This window comes from Periplaneta americana, chromosome 11, assembly GCF_040183065.1.
Source record: "Periplaneta americana isolate PAMFEO1 chromosome 11, P.americana_PAMFEO1_priV1, whole genome shotgun sequence".
NCBI lineage: Eukaryota > Metazoa > Arthropoda > Insecta > Blattodea > Blattidae > Periplaneta > Periplaneta americana.
In genome coordinates this window covers 144,416,044-144,433,399 of record NC_091127.1, presented here as the reverse complement: position 1 = coordinate 144,433,399, position 17,356 = coordinate 144,416,044, and the positions used below count along the sequence as shown (strand labels likewise).

The window sequence follows — 17,356 nt, the reverse complement described above, 5'->3', positions numbered from 1 at the left end:
TACAGGAATACAAAAATGAATGCATTCAAATAATATTATATAGGCTCATACAAAACAAAAAATAGGGCATAATAAGATAAAAACTTTATACATAATATCAATTTAAGTTATCATTGATAAGTACATGATTAATTCTTTTATTAAAATTAGAAACATAAAGTGTAGAAAATTCAGGGTGCATTTTAATTCTGGAATTGTAGGCCGATAATCTTGGACCTGGACTAATTCTGTGTTTTAAACCTGGCGTAGTGAAAAAAAGTTTTGATCTCTTAAGGGTTAATTAGCCGTCCATCTGTCACTGTAATTTTGTTTTGCCTTAAGGGGTTAGGTACAGCTTACAGCAGTAAAATTTTTGGAAATATTCAACACTTTTTTTTTCTACATTTCTGTATCTTGTACAATAATGAAAACTGGTATGTGTAAAACATTGTTCTTCTGATATATTGAAAAAATATTTTTACGATTTAAAAAATATTTATCTATTTTTCTCACAACTCTAAATTATGGCAGTTCACTGTGTAGTGATAAAGCGTTTCCCTCATAACTCATAAACTTGTTAACTTTTTGATTTCTCTCTCATTTATTTTATTGCTGAAACTCATGTTTATAATATCATGATCTTTAAACTACATTCCTTAATAAATAATATATTTCTTTTATTTTGTGTTAGAAGAAAATACTGATATTTGACCATTTTTTAAATGAATTAATTTTTTTATCAGACAATCTATCAAAGGCAGAGAAGTGATCTTGCATCATATTGTAGATATGACATGCATAAATATACACAAAATATTTCGTCACAGGATGTTGGATAGTTTTTTAGTTATGTGGGAAATACTTCATCACTGCACAGTGAAATTAATTTTGAAAAAAAAAAAATGTAAATAATACTTTTAAATCGTAAAAATATTTTTTCATGTAGCAGAAGGACAGTGTTTTACACATACTAATTTTCATTATTGTACAAGATACAGTAATTGAGGAAGAAAATGATGAATATTTGCAAAATTTTACTGCTGTAAGCTGTATGCAACCCCTGAAGTCTTGTCCAAAATATGTAATTGAAGACCTGAATTGAAAAACATTGCAAGTCCAGTGATGTAAATTTTTCAGGAGAACAAGAAAACCATTTATTTCACTTTCTTGTATATCATCATGATTCACACAACACAAATTTAGGCCATAAGTTGACTTGTTTCGGTCTCAGCTAGACAGAGTCTTTTTTGTGGATGGCCAAGTCGACGTCTTCTTTGTAGATGGTAATGTGGAGGAAATGCTGTTCTCCAAGCCCGTCCAGGAGCTAAAGGTAGCAGCCCTACCACTGGAATATTCATCGTCTGGCTAGTAACCCGACTTGAGAATTTTAACATTACTTTTAAGCCACAGCGAAACAGAAACCGGATAGATAACAAAGATGACGACATAACGCAACGAACTTTCTTAGGCCTATAGACTAGGCGGAAGAGAAGGCCTACTGGCCTTAGCTCTGCCAGATTAAATAAATAAATTTATTATTATTATTATTACTATTATTATTATTATTATTATTATTATTATTATTATTATTATTATTATTATTATTATTATTATATGATATATGACTCAATCAATTGAAATTATACATTTTTTCCAAGCATTTTTTGATCACTGTAATTTTGATTAACATTAAATATTGTTCAATACATCTAATTATTGTTTCAGACTATTTTGGTGTTACTCCACTCCATAATATTTGCGTAATTTCATAATGCGAATATTCACATAGCAAAGTTCCTACTACACAAGCAATTGTAACATGAGTGCATACACAGAATGAACCGTAGAGTAATGCCATTAATTTCAGCGGGTTATTCTTTCAGATACTCCAAAAAAAAAAATACAATTCTACTCGTTTCTTCTTCCCTTTCGAGATAAAAATTCTTTTATATGAAACATTTCATAACATGTTTTGTCAAAGTCGTTGATTTAATTCCCAATATCCTCAATCAATTTAATAGACCAGTATATTATGATAATAAATGATTTAAATAATTTTAGTTTTGTCCTTTAAATTTGCAGAAATTTGATCCTAACAAATTTTACTTTTCGTTATGCAAAATAATATATAATGTTACATTTGTTCGGATGTAATTTCTGCACATTTAAAGAACAAAACTAAAATTATTTAAATAATTTATTTTGTCATAATGCACTGTTCTCTTAAATTGACTGAGAATATTGTGAATTAAATCAATAGCTTTCCCATAACATGCTATGAAATGTTTCATATAAAACAACTTTTTTCTCGAAAAGGAAGCAAAAACGAGTAAAATTGTATTTTTTTTTTTTGTTTGTTTGGAGTATCTGAAAGAATAACCCGCTGAAATTAATGGCATTACTCTACGGTTCACTCTGTGTATGCACTCATGTTACAATTGCTTGTGTAGTAGGAACTTTGCTATGTGAATATTCGCATTATGAAATTACGCAAATATTATGGAGTGGAGTAACACCAAAATAGTCTGAAACAATAATTAGATGTATTGAACAATACTTAATGTTAATCAAAATTACAGTCATCAACAAATGCTTGGAAAAAATGTCTAATTTCAATTGATTGACTTTTATATATCATATAATAATAATAATAATAATAATAATAATAATAATAATAATAATAATAATTTATTTATTTAATCTGGCAGAGCTGAGGCCGGTAGGCCTTCTCTTCCGCCTAGTCTATAGGCCTAAGAAAGTTCGTTGCGTTATGTCGTCATCTTTGTTATCTATCCGGTTTCTGTTTCGCTGTGGCTTAAAAGTAATGTTAAAATTCCTCAAGTCGGGTTACTAGCCAGACGATGAATATTCCAGTGGTAGGGCTGCTACCTTTAGCTCCTGGACGGGCTTGGAGAACAGCATTTCCTCCACATTACCATCCACAAGAAAGACGTCGACTTGGCCATCCACAAAAAAGACTCTGTCTAGCTGAGACCGAAACAAGTCAACTTATGGCCTAAATTTGTGTTGTGTGAATCATGATGATATATAAGAAAGTGAAATAAATGGTTTTCTTGTTCTCCTGAAAAATTTACATCACTGGACTTGCAATGTTTTTCAATTGAGGTCTTCAATTGCATATTTTGGACAAGACTTCAGGGGTTGCATACAGCTTACAGCAGTAAAATTTTGCAAATATTCATCATTTTCTTCCTCAATTACTGTATCTTGTACAATAATGAAAATTAGTATGTGTAAAACACCGTCCTGCTGCTACATGAAAAAATATTTTTACGATTTAAAAGTATTATTTACATTTTTTTTTTTTTTTTTCAAAATTCATTTCACTCTGCAGTGATGAAGTATTTCCCACATAACTAAAAAACTATCCAACATCCTGTGACGAAAAATTTTGTGTATATTTATGCATGTCATATCTACAATATGATGCAAGATCACTTCTCTGCCTTTGATAGATTGTCTGATAAAAAAATTAATTCATTTTAAAAATGGTCAAATATCAGTATTTTCTTCTAACACAAAATAAAAGAAATATATTATTTATTAAGGAATGTAGTTTAAAGATCATGATATTATAAACATGAGTTTCAGCAATAAAATAAAAGAGAGAGAAATCAAAAAGTTAACAAGTTTATGAGTTATGAGGGAAACGCTTTATCACTACACAGTGAACTGCCATAATTTTGAGTTGTGAAAAAAATAGATACATATTTTTTTAAATCGTAAAAATATTTTTTCATATATCAGAAGAACAGTGTTCTACACATACCAATTTTCATTATTGTACAAGATACAGTAATGTAGGAAAAAAAAGGTTGATATTTCCAAAAATTTTACTGCTGTAAGCTGTACCTAACCCCTTAAGGCAAAACAAAATTACACTGACAGATGGACTGCTAATTAACCCTTTAATCATGTTCTTATCAATGATAACTTAAATTGATATTATGTATAAAGTTTTTATGTTATTATACCCTATTTTTTGTTTTGTATGAGCCTATATAATATTATTTGAGTGCATTCATTTTTGTATTCCTGTATTATAATGCAACTTCACCGGAACATGAGCTTTGCTCGTACGGTGTCCCTCATTTTTTATTCTTTGTGTAATTAATTTATTATAAATATCAATTTGCCTGCGTTTCATATACATTACATAAGAAAATAAAATAAATGATCACAGGTAGCTACAAAATTCAGAAAAGTCTTATCAAATAAGATTCTAGACACACTGGCCCTCTTACATTTAACTGTGTGGCAGTAAATGAATATATAGGGTGTCCCAATAAGAACGCTGGCTTTAATAAATGTGAATAAATGCAACAAAACAGGTAACAGAATAGATAACAGTGCTGCCAAACCAACAACAATTCAATGGCGCAATGTCCCGACAATGTCTTGTTATTGTTTTGTGACACTGCTATCTGCTTTGTTATCTATTTAAAGAACAAAACTAAAATTATTTAAATAATTTATTTTGTCATAATGCACTGTTGTCATAAATTGACTGAGAATATTGGGAATTAAATCAATAGCTTTCCCATAACAAGCTATGAAATGTTTAATATAAAACAACTTTTTTTTCTCGAAAAGGAAGCAAAAACGAGCAAAACTGTATTAAACCTGACCTTTCCAGACAGCGCAAAAACTTTTCCTGCAATACGATGTAGTAGATTTGTGTCTAACAATCCTCAGAAGCTCGAAATGAAGCAGACCCCGATCGCAACTCGTGACACCTGCGCGAAAGAAGAATTGGCATCCACTTACATGGACTCGCCCAAGAGTCTTGCTGGGGGGGGGGGGCGTTTGAACAGTACGCTCTGTGAGTAAAGACAGGTTCACAATAAACCGGGAACGGAAACGACAACTTGAACGAGAACGGAAATAGTGTTAAAATAAATATATTCAAATGTGAGCATTCACAATTAACTATTGTGAACGCTCACATTTAAATATGTTTATTTTAACATTATTTCCGTTCTCGTTCTCGTCATTTCCGTTCCCGGTTTATTGTGAACCAACCTTAAGCAGTCGCCTGCACACATAGAACCCCCCACTCCGAAGTCTCAGAAAGAAGCTCGCGCATGTTGGTGCCACGAGTTTGCGATCGGGCTCTACCAGTCATATAAAAATCAGTAAAACCATTGCTGAATTAAACTTATGGTAAACATGTATTTTTTTTAATTTCTTGAAATAGCCTAGCATATTCAACGTACCGGTCAAATTGTGTCAAACACCTAAAATAACAGCTACATAAGGTATAAAACAATAAAGAAACTTAAAATTGAAGACAACAAGAACATAATTTTAACAAAAGCAAAATGGTAAGTACGAAAAAATAAAATAGCTTGAAGACAAAATAAACTGTTGTAACAGAACGACGTTGTGTTAATACAAGGAAAGGAATGTTTTAAATGATATGATCGTGCGCGTGTATAATCTTGATTAAACCCGATGCTTCAAAGTAACATTCTACATATAATTTAAATTCCTAATATCTGCGGTAATTCAATTAATTGTTAGGCATATCTGACAAAATCCCCTGAAACAATAATAAAACCTAGCAACGATAGACTTCTATTTGTTTTCTCTTTCCATACTTCAACAATTTCCTCAAGGCCTGTTTTATTAAATAACTTCACGACCGGGACTACTTTCTGAAACATCCAGGCTGTCATAGGAAACAGTTGCGACAGGCTCATGCGTACTGTAATGAGTAATTCTAAATCAAGGATGTCAGAATAACGGAAAATCTGTCATTTTAAAAAATTCGTGTCAAATTTAAACAAAGAATACTACTAAAGTATGAAAGTAAAGGAATTCGAGTTTACACTCTAAAATTTTCAGCTCGAATCTTTCTGTTTGAAAGTCATATTTAGTTTCAGATAAGTTGGAATTATAATAGAAAAGGTTCTATGATTTCAGTCAGCAACTTATCGAAGTGTTGAAAGTTATATTTAGTTTCAGATAAGTTGGAATTATAATAAGAAAGGTTCTATGATTTCAGTCAGCAACTTATCGAAGTATTGAAAGTCATATTTAGTTTCAGATAAGTTGGAATTATAATAGAAACGGTTCTATGATTTCAGTCAGCAACTTATCAAAGTGTTGAAAGTCATATTTAGTTTCAGATAAGTTGCAATTATAATAAGAAAGGTTCTATGATTTCAGTCAGCAACTTATCGAAGTGTTGAAAGTCATATTTAGTTTCAGATAAGTTGGAATTATAATAGAAAAGGTTCTATGATTTCAGTCAGCAACTTATCGAAGTGTTGAAAGTCATATTTAGTTTCAGATAAGTTGGAATTATAATAGGAAAGGTTCTATGATTTCAGTCAGCAACTTATCGAAGTGTTGAAAGTCATATTTAGTTTCAGATAAGTTGGAATTATAATAGGAAAGGTTCTATGATTTCAGTCAGCAACTTATCGAAGTGTTGAAAGTCATATTTAGTTTCAGGTAAGTTGGAATTATAATAGAAAAGGTTCTATGATTTCAGTCAGCGACTTATCGAAGTGTTGAAAGCCATATTTAGTTTCAGATAAGTTGGAATTATAATAGGAAAGGTTCTATGATTTCAGTCAGCAACTTAGCGAAGTGTTGAAAGTCATATTTAGTTTCAGATAAGTTGGAATTATAATAGAAAAGGTTATATGATTTCAGTCAGCAACTTATCGAAGTGTTGAAAGTCATATTTAGTTTCAGATAAGTTGGAATTATAATAGAAAAGGTTCTATGATTTCAGTCAGCAACTTATCGAAGTGTTGAAAGTCATATTTAGTTTCAGATAAGTTGGAATTATAATAGAAAAGGTTCTATGATTTCAGTCAGCAACTTATCGAAGTGTTGAAAAACATATTTAGTTTCAGATAAGTTGGAATTATAATAGAAAAGGTTCTATGATTTCAGTCAGCAACTTATCGAAGTGTTGAAAAACATATTTAGTTTCAGATAAGTTGGAATTATAATAGAAAAGGTTATATGATTTCAGTCAGCAACTTATCGAAGTGTTGAAAGTCATATTTAGTTTCAGATAAGTTGGAATTATAATAGAAAAGGTTCTATGATTTCAGTCAGCAACTTATCGAAGTGTTGAAAAACATATTTAGTTTCAGATAAGTTGGAATTATAATAGAAAAGGTTCTATGATTTCAGTCAGCAACTTATCGAAGTGTTGAAAAACATATTTGGTTTCAGATAAGTTGGAATTATAATAGAAAAGGTTATATGATTTCAGTCAGCAACTTATCGAACTTCGATAAGTTGCTGATTGAAATCATATAACCTTTTCTATTCGAATCTTCCTTCTTTCGGACTTAATTTATTTTCAAATCTCTGTTTTAAGTTGCGACCTAATCAATCCTTAAATTGCATATTTAGGTCACCCTATCATCTCACCAGTGCTACATGGAAAGAACAAAATGAGGCACACAAAAAAGGGAATATATAATAAGACGCACAACATCCGTCTTTTACAGTTTGCTCAGTATTTCAATGCGACAGGTCTTCTCTCCCTTTTTTTTAATTATACCATGCAATTATGCTGAACTTGTTCTGTTGCTATAAAATCAATTTTATGATTCCGACCAACATACTCGTTTTCATCAACCTTGAAATCGATAAAGTGGTCTTCGATATAGTCTGTTTTTATTATTATTTCTTTAACTGCCAGGTCATTTCGCAACTGTCTGTTGGGAAAGGCACATTGTTAATACACTGGATTTCCATTTTAAAATCATCTATCGGACACCGTGTACAATTGCGAATTCAGTCACCTGAATAATATTTTATTGTTTTATTTAGTGGTAGTGGAATCAATTTATACCGACGATTTCTAGCCACATCGTTTGATATAATCTCTGAATATCTATATATATAATTTGAACTGGTAATGGAAATTACGGGAAAACGGCTGAACGGATTTTAATGAATGACCCGTCATTTTGAAGCTTGGCATCCAAGGATTTTCAGAAAAATATTAACTTTCAGTGAAGCGTTAGTTTTCCTACATAATTTTCCTATTTTCCAAAATTCATCCTCCGTCAGTTTTGAGAACTAGTAATATAGAATGTCCTAAATTATAGAAGAATTTATGTAAAAATACACACACACACACAGTCTATCCCAAGTTCTTGAGTACTCTAAAATAGTACAAAATGACAGTTCACTTCAAATAGGTCCCACCTCATTGCATGAAGTTCAAGGAGAACCTACTGTGATACAATAAAATATAGATTGGAAGATTTCCACGAAAATATGTTTTCAATATTTATGGTACCGGATGTGTTCTGGATAAGTCATCTCAATGAGCGTTTGTCTGTTCACCAGTCAAATGATTTCTTCTAACTAATGGAAATATTTTGTTCATGACCTACAGGGCAATTCATCGGGGAATGATTTACGTAAAAATAATTTTTACTATAGGAAAATAATCAGCTGTTTACAAAACTTAAAAAAATGGCGATTTACTTCAAATCATCTCCAACGGTTTTCCTCTTCAAGCTTATGGGCGAGAGATAGAGAAGGTCTGTAATGAGACTAGGAGCATTCCTCATTGTCACTAAGTTTTAGAGGCCTACATATCTCTGGAGTAAGTGTCGGAGAAGCTTAAAATATCTTCGGAAGAGTGATTTTAGTAAATTGGCAAAGAAAGGGATCTGTAAAAATGCGATTGTAAACAATTTGATAAAGATTTAATACAGGCCTAGTTCATGTGGTTCATTTATTACTGCGTTACGTACGTGCAATTAATGTAAATGTGTCACTTAATGACACCCACTTTTGAACTAAGGATTGGGACATCAAAATATCAAGTAAATATTGTGTCGTCTATGTAAGAGGGACTGCAAGGAGCTCTGTAGCAATCCACTTGGTTAGTAAGCGTTAATTTCATTCAGTAATGAAAGTCGCCGCAAATGTCATGATCCAGTTGGACCGGACAGAATGCATATTTTGTTACAAAGTCACCAGATATAAAAGTGCGAGCGATTTTACATTCCGCACACTTGTCAAGCAGACCACAGCAACATGGCAGCAAAGGTACGTAGCAGTACAACCTGCAAGCAATGTCACGCTAATACTGCATTAACGTGGCTACGAAACGAACTTAAAAATTATAATTTCAAACTTTACAGAAACTGCTTCAGATTCCGGCTATTAAAATTTATAATAATTTCAGAAAAAAAACGGTAGCTATTTTCTTAGAAGTTCGATTATATTCATTGTCCTAATATTGGAAATTATCCAAATGGATAGATAAATAAGTACACTTTCCAGGCCGGAGATACGGGTTAAACCCCAGCGAGAGTAAAATGTGAAACTTCTCGGGCACAAATCTGGGTTTGCTGTAGGTTTTCGCGGATGATATCGTTTCTTCTGCCGCAATTTCACAATTCTTCGATTATTCATCACACATGACCGTCTAACGTAAATTCACCTAATATGGTGCACCACGAACAATGTCGAAGGCCAAGTTAACTACAAATACTGGCACGTTGTTCGTAGAAGACACTTGCGTTCAATTTATTAGAACTGACGTCCCTAATGTTTCATAAGAAATTCTTGATGACTAGTGGAGTTATACACAAGGACAAGAGTACAAACTGCATGTAGTCCTAACGAAAAATTGTCTCGATGAAGAGGCATGGAGACGTGAGATGTTCAGAGAAGTGGACGTATCTGTATTCTTAACCGTGGTCAAAAGAAGAAATTACTAAGAAATACACAAAAGTCGCTTTAAAATAAAAATAAAATTTAAATTTAAAATAGAATACTGTTGATCTACAATAATTTAGGTGCTGTTACCGCTCGGTACCCCTTTTTCAAGGACAGCTATCCTTTTTGGATTCTTCTCTCATAGATCATTTCTCATTAGAATGGGTAGGACATATATTCTATTTCGTATCTCCTATTGGCGGTCTCTTCATTGAAAGAGTTAATACGCTGAGTAAATGATATCTATGACGATCATTTTCAATGCTTCATGTAATAAAGTCAACTTTCCAGGCCAAATATTTTTGATAGGAATGTACGGAGATGAATTATGCAAGACAATTTGCAACTCGTACAGTCATTCATTTCCGATTCAAATGAATTTCAATGTGATATTTCAAAATTTTCACTTTTTTACAGAATATGCATGAACGGTACGATTAATCAATTCTAAGACAGACATAATAATGACAGCAGTTATAAATATTAGTTCCTTTTATTCTCTCCAAAACTGGTTCCCAACTGACAGTGATGGCAGAATTACGCGGGTTTGTTATATCTTCTCTAAAATGCTATTAACTCTACGCAGATCTTCGTTATCGCCACTCTCGTGGCTGTGGCCAGGGCCGGTTTCCTGGGAGCCCCCGCTGTCGTCGCTCCTGGAGCCCCCATCGCTAGGGCAGTTGCCGCCCCCGTCGCATATGCCGCTCCTGCCTTGGCACATGCACCAGTGGCCGTAGCGCACGCACCAGTGGCCGTAGCAGCCCCAGCCCCCGTCGCCGTCGACACCGACTACGACCCCAACCCCCAGTACAGCTACGCCTACGACATCCAGGACGCTCTGACCGGTGACTCCAAGGGACAGCAGGAGAGCCGCAGCGGAGACGTCGTGCAGGGCAGCTACAGCCTGGTGGAGCCCGACGGCACCCGCCGTACCGTTGAGTACACCGCCGATCCCGTCAACGGATTCAACGCTGTTGTTCACCGTGAACCCGCCGTGGTTGCCGCCCCCGTCGCTAAGGTCGCTGCTCCCGTTGCTGTCGCCGCTCCCGTCGCCCGTGTGGCTGCTCCCGTTGCTGTGGCTGCTCCCGTCGCCCGTGTAGCCGCTCCTGTTGCTGTCGCCGCTCCCGTCGCTCATGTGGCTGCTCCAGTGGCTGCTGTTGCCGCCCCCGCTTACGGAGGTCTTGCCTATGGAGCCGGTCTTGGTTATGGACGCGGTCTGGCTTATGGTGCCGGTCTTGGTTATGGACGCGGTCTGGCTTATGGTGCCGGTCTTGGTTATGGACGTGGTCTGGCTTATGGTGCCGGTCTTGGTTATGGACGCGGTCTGGCTTATGGTGCCGGTCTTGGCTACGGACATGGTCTGGCTTATGGCGCTGGCCTCGGTTATGGAGCTAAGGCCTACTACGGCTAATTGATTCATTATATTTCCTTGATGTATTTATTAATAACTTAAAATATATACTTTATAACAACTTTCAGTATTATTCTACACGAACCTTAAAAAGTACGCAATTCCTACATGAATGCTTCCTCATTCTCCTCCTCAGGAGTCCTCATCATTATCATCACATGCATTGTAATCCTTGATTAATAGTATTAGGTCATTAAGTACATTATATGAATCTAAAATGTTTAAAACAATGCGTAATTCAAGTCCGTCAAAGGCCTTTTCTAGATCAATAATACCTGCGAATAATGGTTTATTAAATTCTAAAGATTTTTCTAAAAGTTGTCTAACGATAAAAATGGTGTCTGTGCAGGAGAGTCCCTTTCTGAAACCTTGCTGTTCATCACAGAAAGAAATTACATCTAATAGTTTAATGCTGATTAATTTGATATTGATTTTCAAAATGTGTTTAAACGATTTATATCTCTATAATTCTCTGAAAGAAATTTATCTCCTCTTTTGAAAATAGGAATGTTAATTGAAGGAAAGATCATACAAGTGATGAGATTCAATTATCTAGCAACAGAAATAACTAGTCTGGTGGTCTTCAATAGGAACAAGTTCCTAAAACTGCAAGAATTTCTGGATTACTAAAATACATAATATGGCAAAATAAATATTTAAGAATGGAAACAAAAGTAAAAATTTACAAATCTATTATAAGACCAATACTCAGTTATACAGCTGAAGCAAGAGTTGACACTACAAGAACAAAACAAATTACTGAAACCAATGAAATGAACATACTAAGAAAAATAGTCAAAAAGACTAGATTGGATCATGTTAGGAATGACGACATTAGAGAGCAGTGTGAGGTTAAGCTATAAGGGATTGGATCAATGAGAGGAAACCAGAATGGAAGGAACACGTTGATAGAATGCCAGAAGATAGGACAGTGAAGACTTTAAGGGACAACTCTTCGAAAGGGAATAGGAGCCCAGGAATACTCCATAAGAGATGGCTTGATTCTTGTCTCTAAATGAAGAGGCTTGATAGCCTACTTATATGGAAGACAGAAGAAAAACAACATTGTAATCATAATTCTAATTACAATCATCAGATGCACCACAATCATTTTTGTCATTTCTTAAGCATGATGCAAATCAAAGATTTTTTTACATGCGATGCAATAAATTATTTTATATTAAGAACAAGTAATGAGCTAGCACAATATAACATCTCTATTTTTCACGTAAAATCTCTTTTGAATTATTACGTAAGTACACAGAGAGGAATATGAAATTTTAATCCTATACAGTAGTTTATAAAACAAGAAACTACAGTGCATAGTTTCTTTATTTTTAAAGGAAAGTCAAATATGTTAGCAATATAGAAATAACAGTGTACCACTCTCTTGCTCTCTCCATATCAATCCAGGGTGTTTCCGGGTTGGTGTTACAAACTTTCAGGCATGATGGGGAAGGGCACATGTATCAATTTGAGATAAGGAACCCTGGTCCGGAAATGACCGAGTCAAAAGTTACAAGCAAAAATAGTTGTGTGGAAATGAAATAATTTTACTCCTCTGTACACGTTATTTATGCATATTTATCTGTACCTACATCTTACACAAACTGTATTCATCTGACGTTGTTCACGTTGTCTACTTACAATATTCCATTCAGTGCGCTGTCTGAGGGATGGGGACAGGAAACTACACTAAATCAATGCAGATAGCGTAATGTGTAACGGATATGTTCGGTCCTGATATGCATGTCTGTAGACAACAGTGTATGTGTACAAGTTGCAGTGTCCACTCGATCAGTCCTAGTGAAATGGAGGAGTACACGAGAGCGGAATAAGCAGACCTGATTTTCGAATACGGATGAGCCAATGGGAACAGTAGACAAGCTCACAGATTGTATCGGGACAAGTACCCACGTAGGAGACATCCGGCCCATACCATCTTTCCACGACTGTTCCAAAGGTTAAGGGAAGGAGGGCACGTGGTGCAAAATTACAATTCCATTTCCACGCAACTATTTTTGCTTTTAACTTTCGACTCGGTCATTTCCGGACCAGGGTTGATTGATACATGTGCCCTTCCCCATCATGCCTGAAAGTTTGTAATACCAACCCGGAAACACTCTGTATAATACGAAATGGCATTGGAGACTGTGTGTTATTTAACCAGAGTTTCAGATATCGTGTAAATAAATGAATCGTCAAATCACTAAAACTACAAGCCGAATGAAGTTCATGTGTAATTCTAACCACTGGAGACATCAGTTTCCTTCTTAATGTCATAACAAACAGCTATATACACAACAAAGCGGTTTGCAGAGCTTACTTCCGTGCTTCCACGACATCGTAATTAAGTAAACATTCCTACTTCAAAATCCGAAGTTTATTATACTCGTAATAATCTGGTACGTACGATGCGAAATGAAGTTGAAAGTTTATACTAATTATTTATGCATTTTTATAAACTAAACTCTGCTTTTTCTTTAGGGATTTATTCATATCACATCACGTCATATCCCAAAATGAAGAGCAACATAATCGAAACACACCCAACAAACTGAAACTGACTTGAATTATTGAAAACAAGAACATAACTTGCTTATGGAAATAAGGAAAGAGGAAGACTTAAATATAACTAAAGTATATTAGATCTTCCTTCAGTTATCAACCAACGTCAATGTCAACTATTCCAGAATATAGGGATATCAAAGGGATGAAGCTCATTCATCAGAGAAGAATTAAGTGATAACATTCACTTTCGCACTTAGCGCATTAAAATAAACAAGAAGAACAGTCGTCTGATTAAGGATAAATTTCAATGTTGAAGTGTGGAGTTTAGGTCGGGCAGACAAATATACAATCTATTTCAAAACCCAATTTCTTGTTATCGTGGATGCTGCAAAATGTATTCTCGTGAGAGCCATGAAATGCTCCCTCTCTCTCTTTTTTTTACATACATAAACGCTATCTATTGATACATAAATAAACAACATAAAGAGCCAGCCGAGATGTGAACAACGATGCTAAAAAGCTGCTTGCACAAAGTGTAGTTTCCATGGCCGCTGCACGGACCCATAGGATACACAAGATTCCCGCTAGCACTGTCGAATGGAATTCTTAGGACTTCTCTGGAAAGCCTCAGTATCGGCTGCTTTGCCCCCTCCTGTGATCACTGTTTTTGGTCGGCCAGCACCCTTCTGTTGCGTAACTGAGCCAGTGCGAATCAAGTTGGCGTGAAATCTCTTGATGGTCTTGTAGTCCTGCGTCGCATTTTTTCCTTTCACCATTCTCCACCATCTCTGCACCATAATTGGGGACTGCCACACCTCCATTCCAGAGCAATTCGTGTTCGATCGTATACAGACAGTCTTGTGGCCATGGTTAATGTTTTAAGATTTACACTGCATTTTTCTGAATACACTAAATGTTCGGACCGTACTGAGAACACAATAAAGTAAAATAAAATGACAGCTTCTTTTGTGCTTCTAATGATATGGAACACGGTACATTTAACGGTAGAATGGGTCACTTAACCTGAATGGTTTCGCTATTACAGTGTAATAAAAAGTTAGGCATAAATATAGATCGCTCAGTACAGTATTTTTAGAGTATACTGTATACAGTTAATGTGTATCATGTTTACTATTATGTTCTATAATATATTACATATACTAGTTCAGTATTATCATCGATATAGTAAATATATCCTATCATATGTAGCACTCGTAAATTTGACCATATAACGTCATGTTTTGAAGTTCTTTCATGGGTCCGCCTAAAGGAACGTAGTATAGCACATTCTTTATCTGTTCTGTTTAGAATATTGTTCACTTCTACTCCAAAATATAAGCAGTATGTTGGCACTAAATCAAACTTATGACTTAAATAGAATCTCCACCGAAGCCAGGAATCAATCGATCAGTCATACAGAATAGCTGTACGTAACGATCCCAACAGTAGGTTTTTTTCCTTTCTCTCCTTCCTTCCACCTGAAGACGAAGGGAGAACCACCCTTCGAAACGTTGTGTCTTAATTTTTTGATCGTTACAACCAGCAATGGAAAAAGTCCAAACCCCTCACCTAAACATTAATGATCCACCATTGCTTTCAAACCCCTCATTTAGATCAGAACTAGATTTTACCTTTCGTAGCATCCTGACGTAAACATTTATGGTTAGAGTCTGAACCCTGAAATCCCAGGATATACTAACCGATAACTTTCCTAACTTATTTGGGAACGAAAATGCGCTGCCTGCTTATAACACACGTGACAGCTGAACAACTATGAGCATTTAAGACGTGATGAAGAAAGGTTGGAACTGGATTGGGCTAATGACTGGCAATGAAAAGGTAGAAAAATAATCATAAAGTATAATACATATATATATATTTAATTTATGTTATGTTATAAATAATGAGCAAGTTTCAGCCATGGACCTTTCGGTGTCAGTCTTTGTGGCCCGAAGGCAATGAAATACACAGTTCTAATTTAGAACAGATGGATGTGATTAACCGTAGTAGGGTGTAGCACCATACGCAACTCCACCATACGCAACTCCGGCTCCGTACAGGGGAGCGGCGACCTTAGCGACAGGGGCGGCGACAGCTACAGGTCTGGCAATGGGAGCAGCTACAGCGACGGGAGCGGCGACATGGGCGACTGGAGCGGCGACATGGGCAACTGGGGCGGCGACATGGGCGGCGACGGGAGCGGCGACCACAGCAGGTTCACGGTGCACGACGGCGTTGAATCCGTTGAGGGGATCAGCAGTGTATTCCACTACGCGACGAGTGCCGTCAGGCTCCACGAGGTAGTAGCTGCCTTGGACGACGTCACCGTTGCGGGTTTCCTGGTGTCCCTTAGAGTCTCCGGTCAGAGCGTCTTGGACATCATAAGAGTAGCTGTACTGGGGGTTGGGGTCGAAGTCAGTGTCGACGGCCAAGGGGGCAGGCGCGGCAACTGCTACGGGGGCGGGGGCGGCGACAGCTACGGGAGCGGGGGCGGCGACTGCTACTGGCCTAGGAAAAGGAGCAGCGACAGCTACTGGACCAAAGGGTCGAGCGATGGGGGCGGAAACAGCTACTGGACCAAAGGGTCGAGCGATGGGGGCGCCGACAGCTACTGGACCAAAGGGTCGAGCGATGGGGGCGCCGACAGCTACCGGACCAAAGGGTCGAGCGATGGGGGCGCCGACAGCTACTGGACCAAAGGGTCGAGCGATGGGAGCGGCAACAGCTACTGGAGCAGGTCTAGCGACAGCAACGGGAGCGCCTGGTGCAACCACGGCGGGGGCGCCGAGGAATCCTGCCCTGGCGATAGCCACAACAGCGGCGAAAACGAAGAGCTGCAAATAAAGTAGAATCATTACATTTTAACACCTATGTCAAATTATGTTCGAAGACAGTAAAAATTTACCGATAAACTACATGTCTTACCTTGAAAGCCATTGTGGGAAGATAAGTAGAGGAACGAATGAAATTTCACGCGGATCTGCACATATTTATACGCCGTGTGAGCGCTGTGCACGCCCACCGATTAGTTTGCTTCTTCGACTGGTTCCTATCTGGAGCTCTTACACCACAATCTTCATAAAATAGAATTCCAGTTTCCTTTCTACTCCTGCGGTCCAGCTGTTTGAGTGACAAGTGGATCATGCGACGCGACCTCATAAGATATTAAAAACACATTCTCCTAACGCCGTGACTGCCATACTAACTAATTTAGCCGAAATTGTCGTTCATTCTACGATTTCGCTAAATGCAAAATAAATGTTCCCTTAATAATGTAATTTAAAAATTTTTAGTTTCACAAACTCAAAAAGAATTCATAACTTTTCCTTATCGGTGTTATTATTATTGTAAGTCATATAGCATAGAAAGACGTGAGATGAAAACTGTTGACATGATCAATTTTAAATATCAGATGTTCTTAAATATAGAGCCATAGTCGGCATAAATTTAACACTCCGTTTATTTTCACTAAAATATATATTTTACCTGGACTTATAAATTAAATTGAAATTTACATATGAAATGGCGGCCGGGTAGCTCAGTTGGTAGAGCAGCTGGTTAAGGACTGGAAGGTCTGGGGTTCGATCTCAGGTGGTGACAGGATTTTTTCTCGTTGCCAAACTTTCAGGACGGCCCCGAGGTTCACTCAGCCTCCTATAAAATTGAGTACCGGGTCGTTCCCGGGGGTAAAAGGCGGTCAGAGCGTGGTGCCGACCACAC

At 36.5% G+C, this 17,356-nt stretch overlaps 2 protein-coding genes across 2 annotated transcripts; one reads left to right on the top strand and one right to left on the bottom strand.

Annotated features, from left to right (window-relative positions):
• Window positions 1–8,892: 8,892 nt before the first annotated feature.
• Window positions 8,893–11,186, top strand: LOC138709407 (cuticle protein 21-like). The gene is made up of 2 exons (XM_069840147.1): window positions 8,893–9,039; window positions 10,301–11,186. The coding sequence occupies exons 1-2, from the start codon at window positions 9,028–9,030 to the stop codon at window positions 11,123–11,125; spliced, it is 837 nt and encodes a 278-aa protein (XP_069696248.1). The 5' UTR covers window positions 8,893–9,027; the 3' UTR covers window positions 11,126–11,186.
• A 4,309-nt stretch (window positions 11,187–15,495) lies between these two features.
• On the bottom strand, window positions 15,496–16,679 carry LOC138709406 (cuticle protein 21-like). The gene is made up of 2 exons (XM_069840146.1): window positions 16,562–16,679; window positions 15,496–16,470 (listed from the first exon to the last, which is right to left on the bottom strand). The coding sequence occupies exons 1-2, from the start codon at window positions 16,571–16,573 to the stop codon at window positions 15,634–15,636; spliced, it is 849 nt and encodes a 282-aa protein (XP_069696247.1). The 5' UTR covers window positions 16,574–16,679; the 3' UTR covers window positions 15,496–15,633.
• Between the last annotated feature and the right edge of the window lie 677 nt (window positions 16,680–17,356).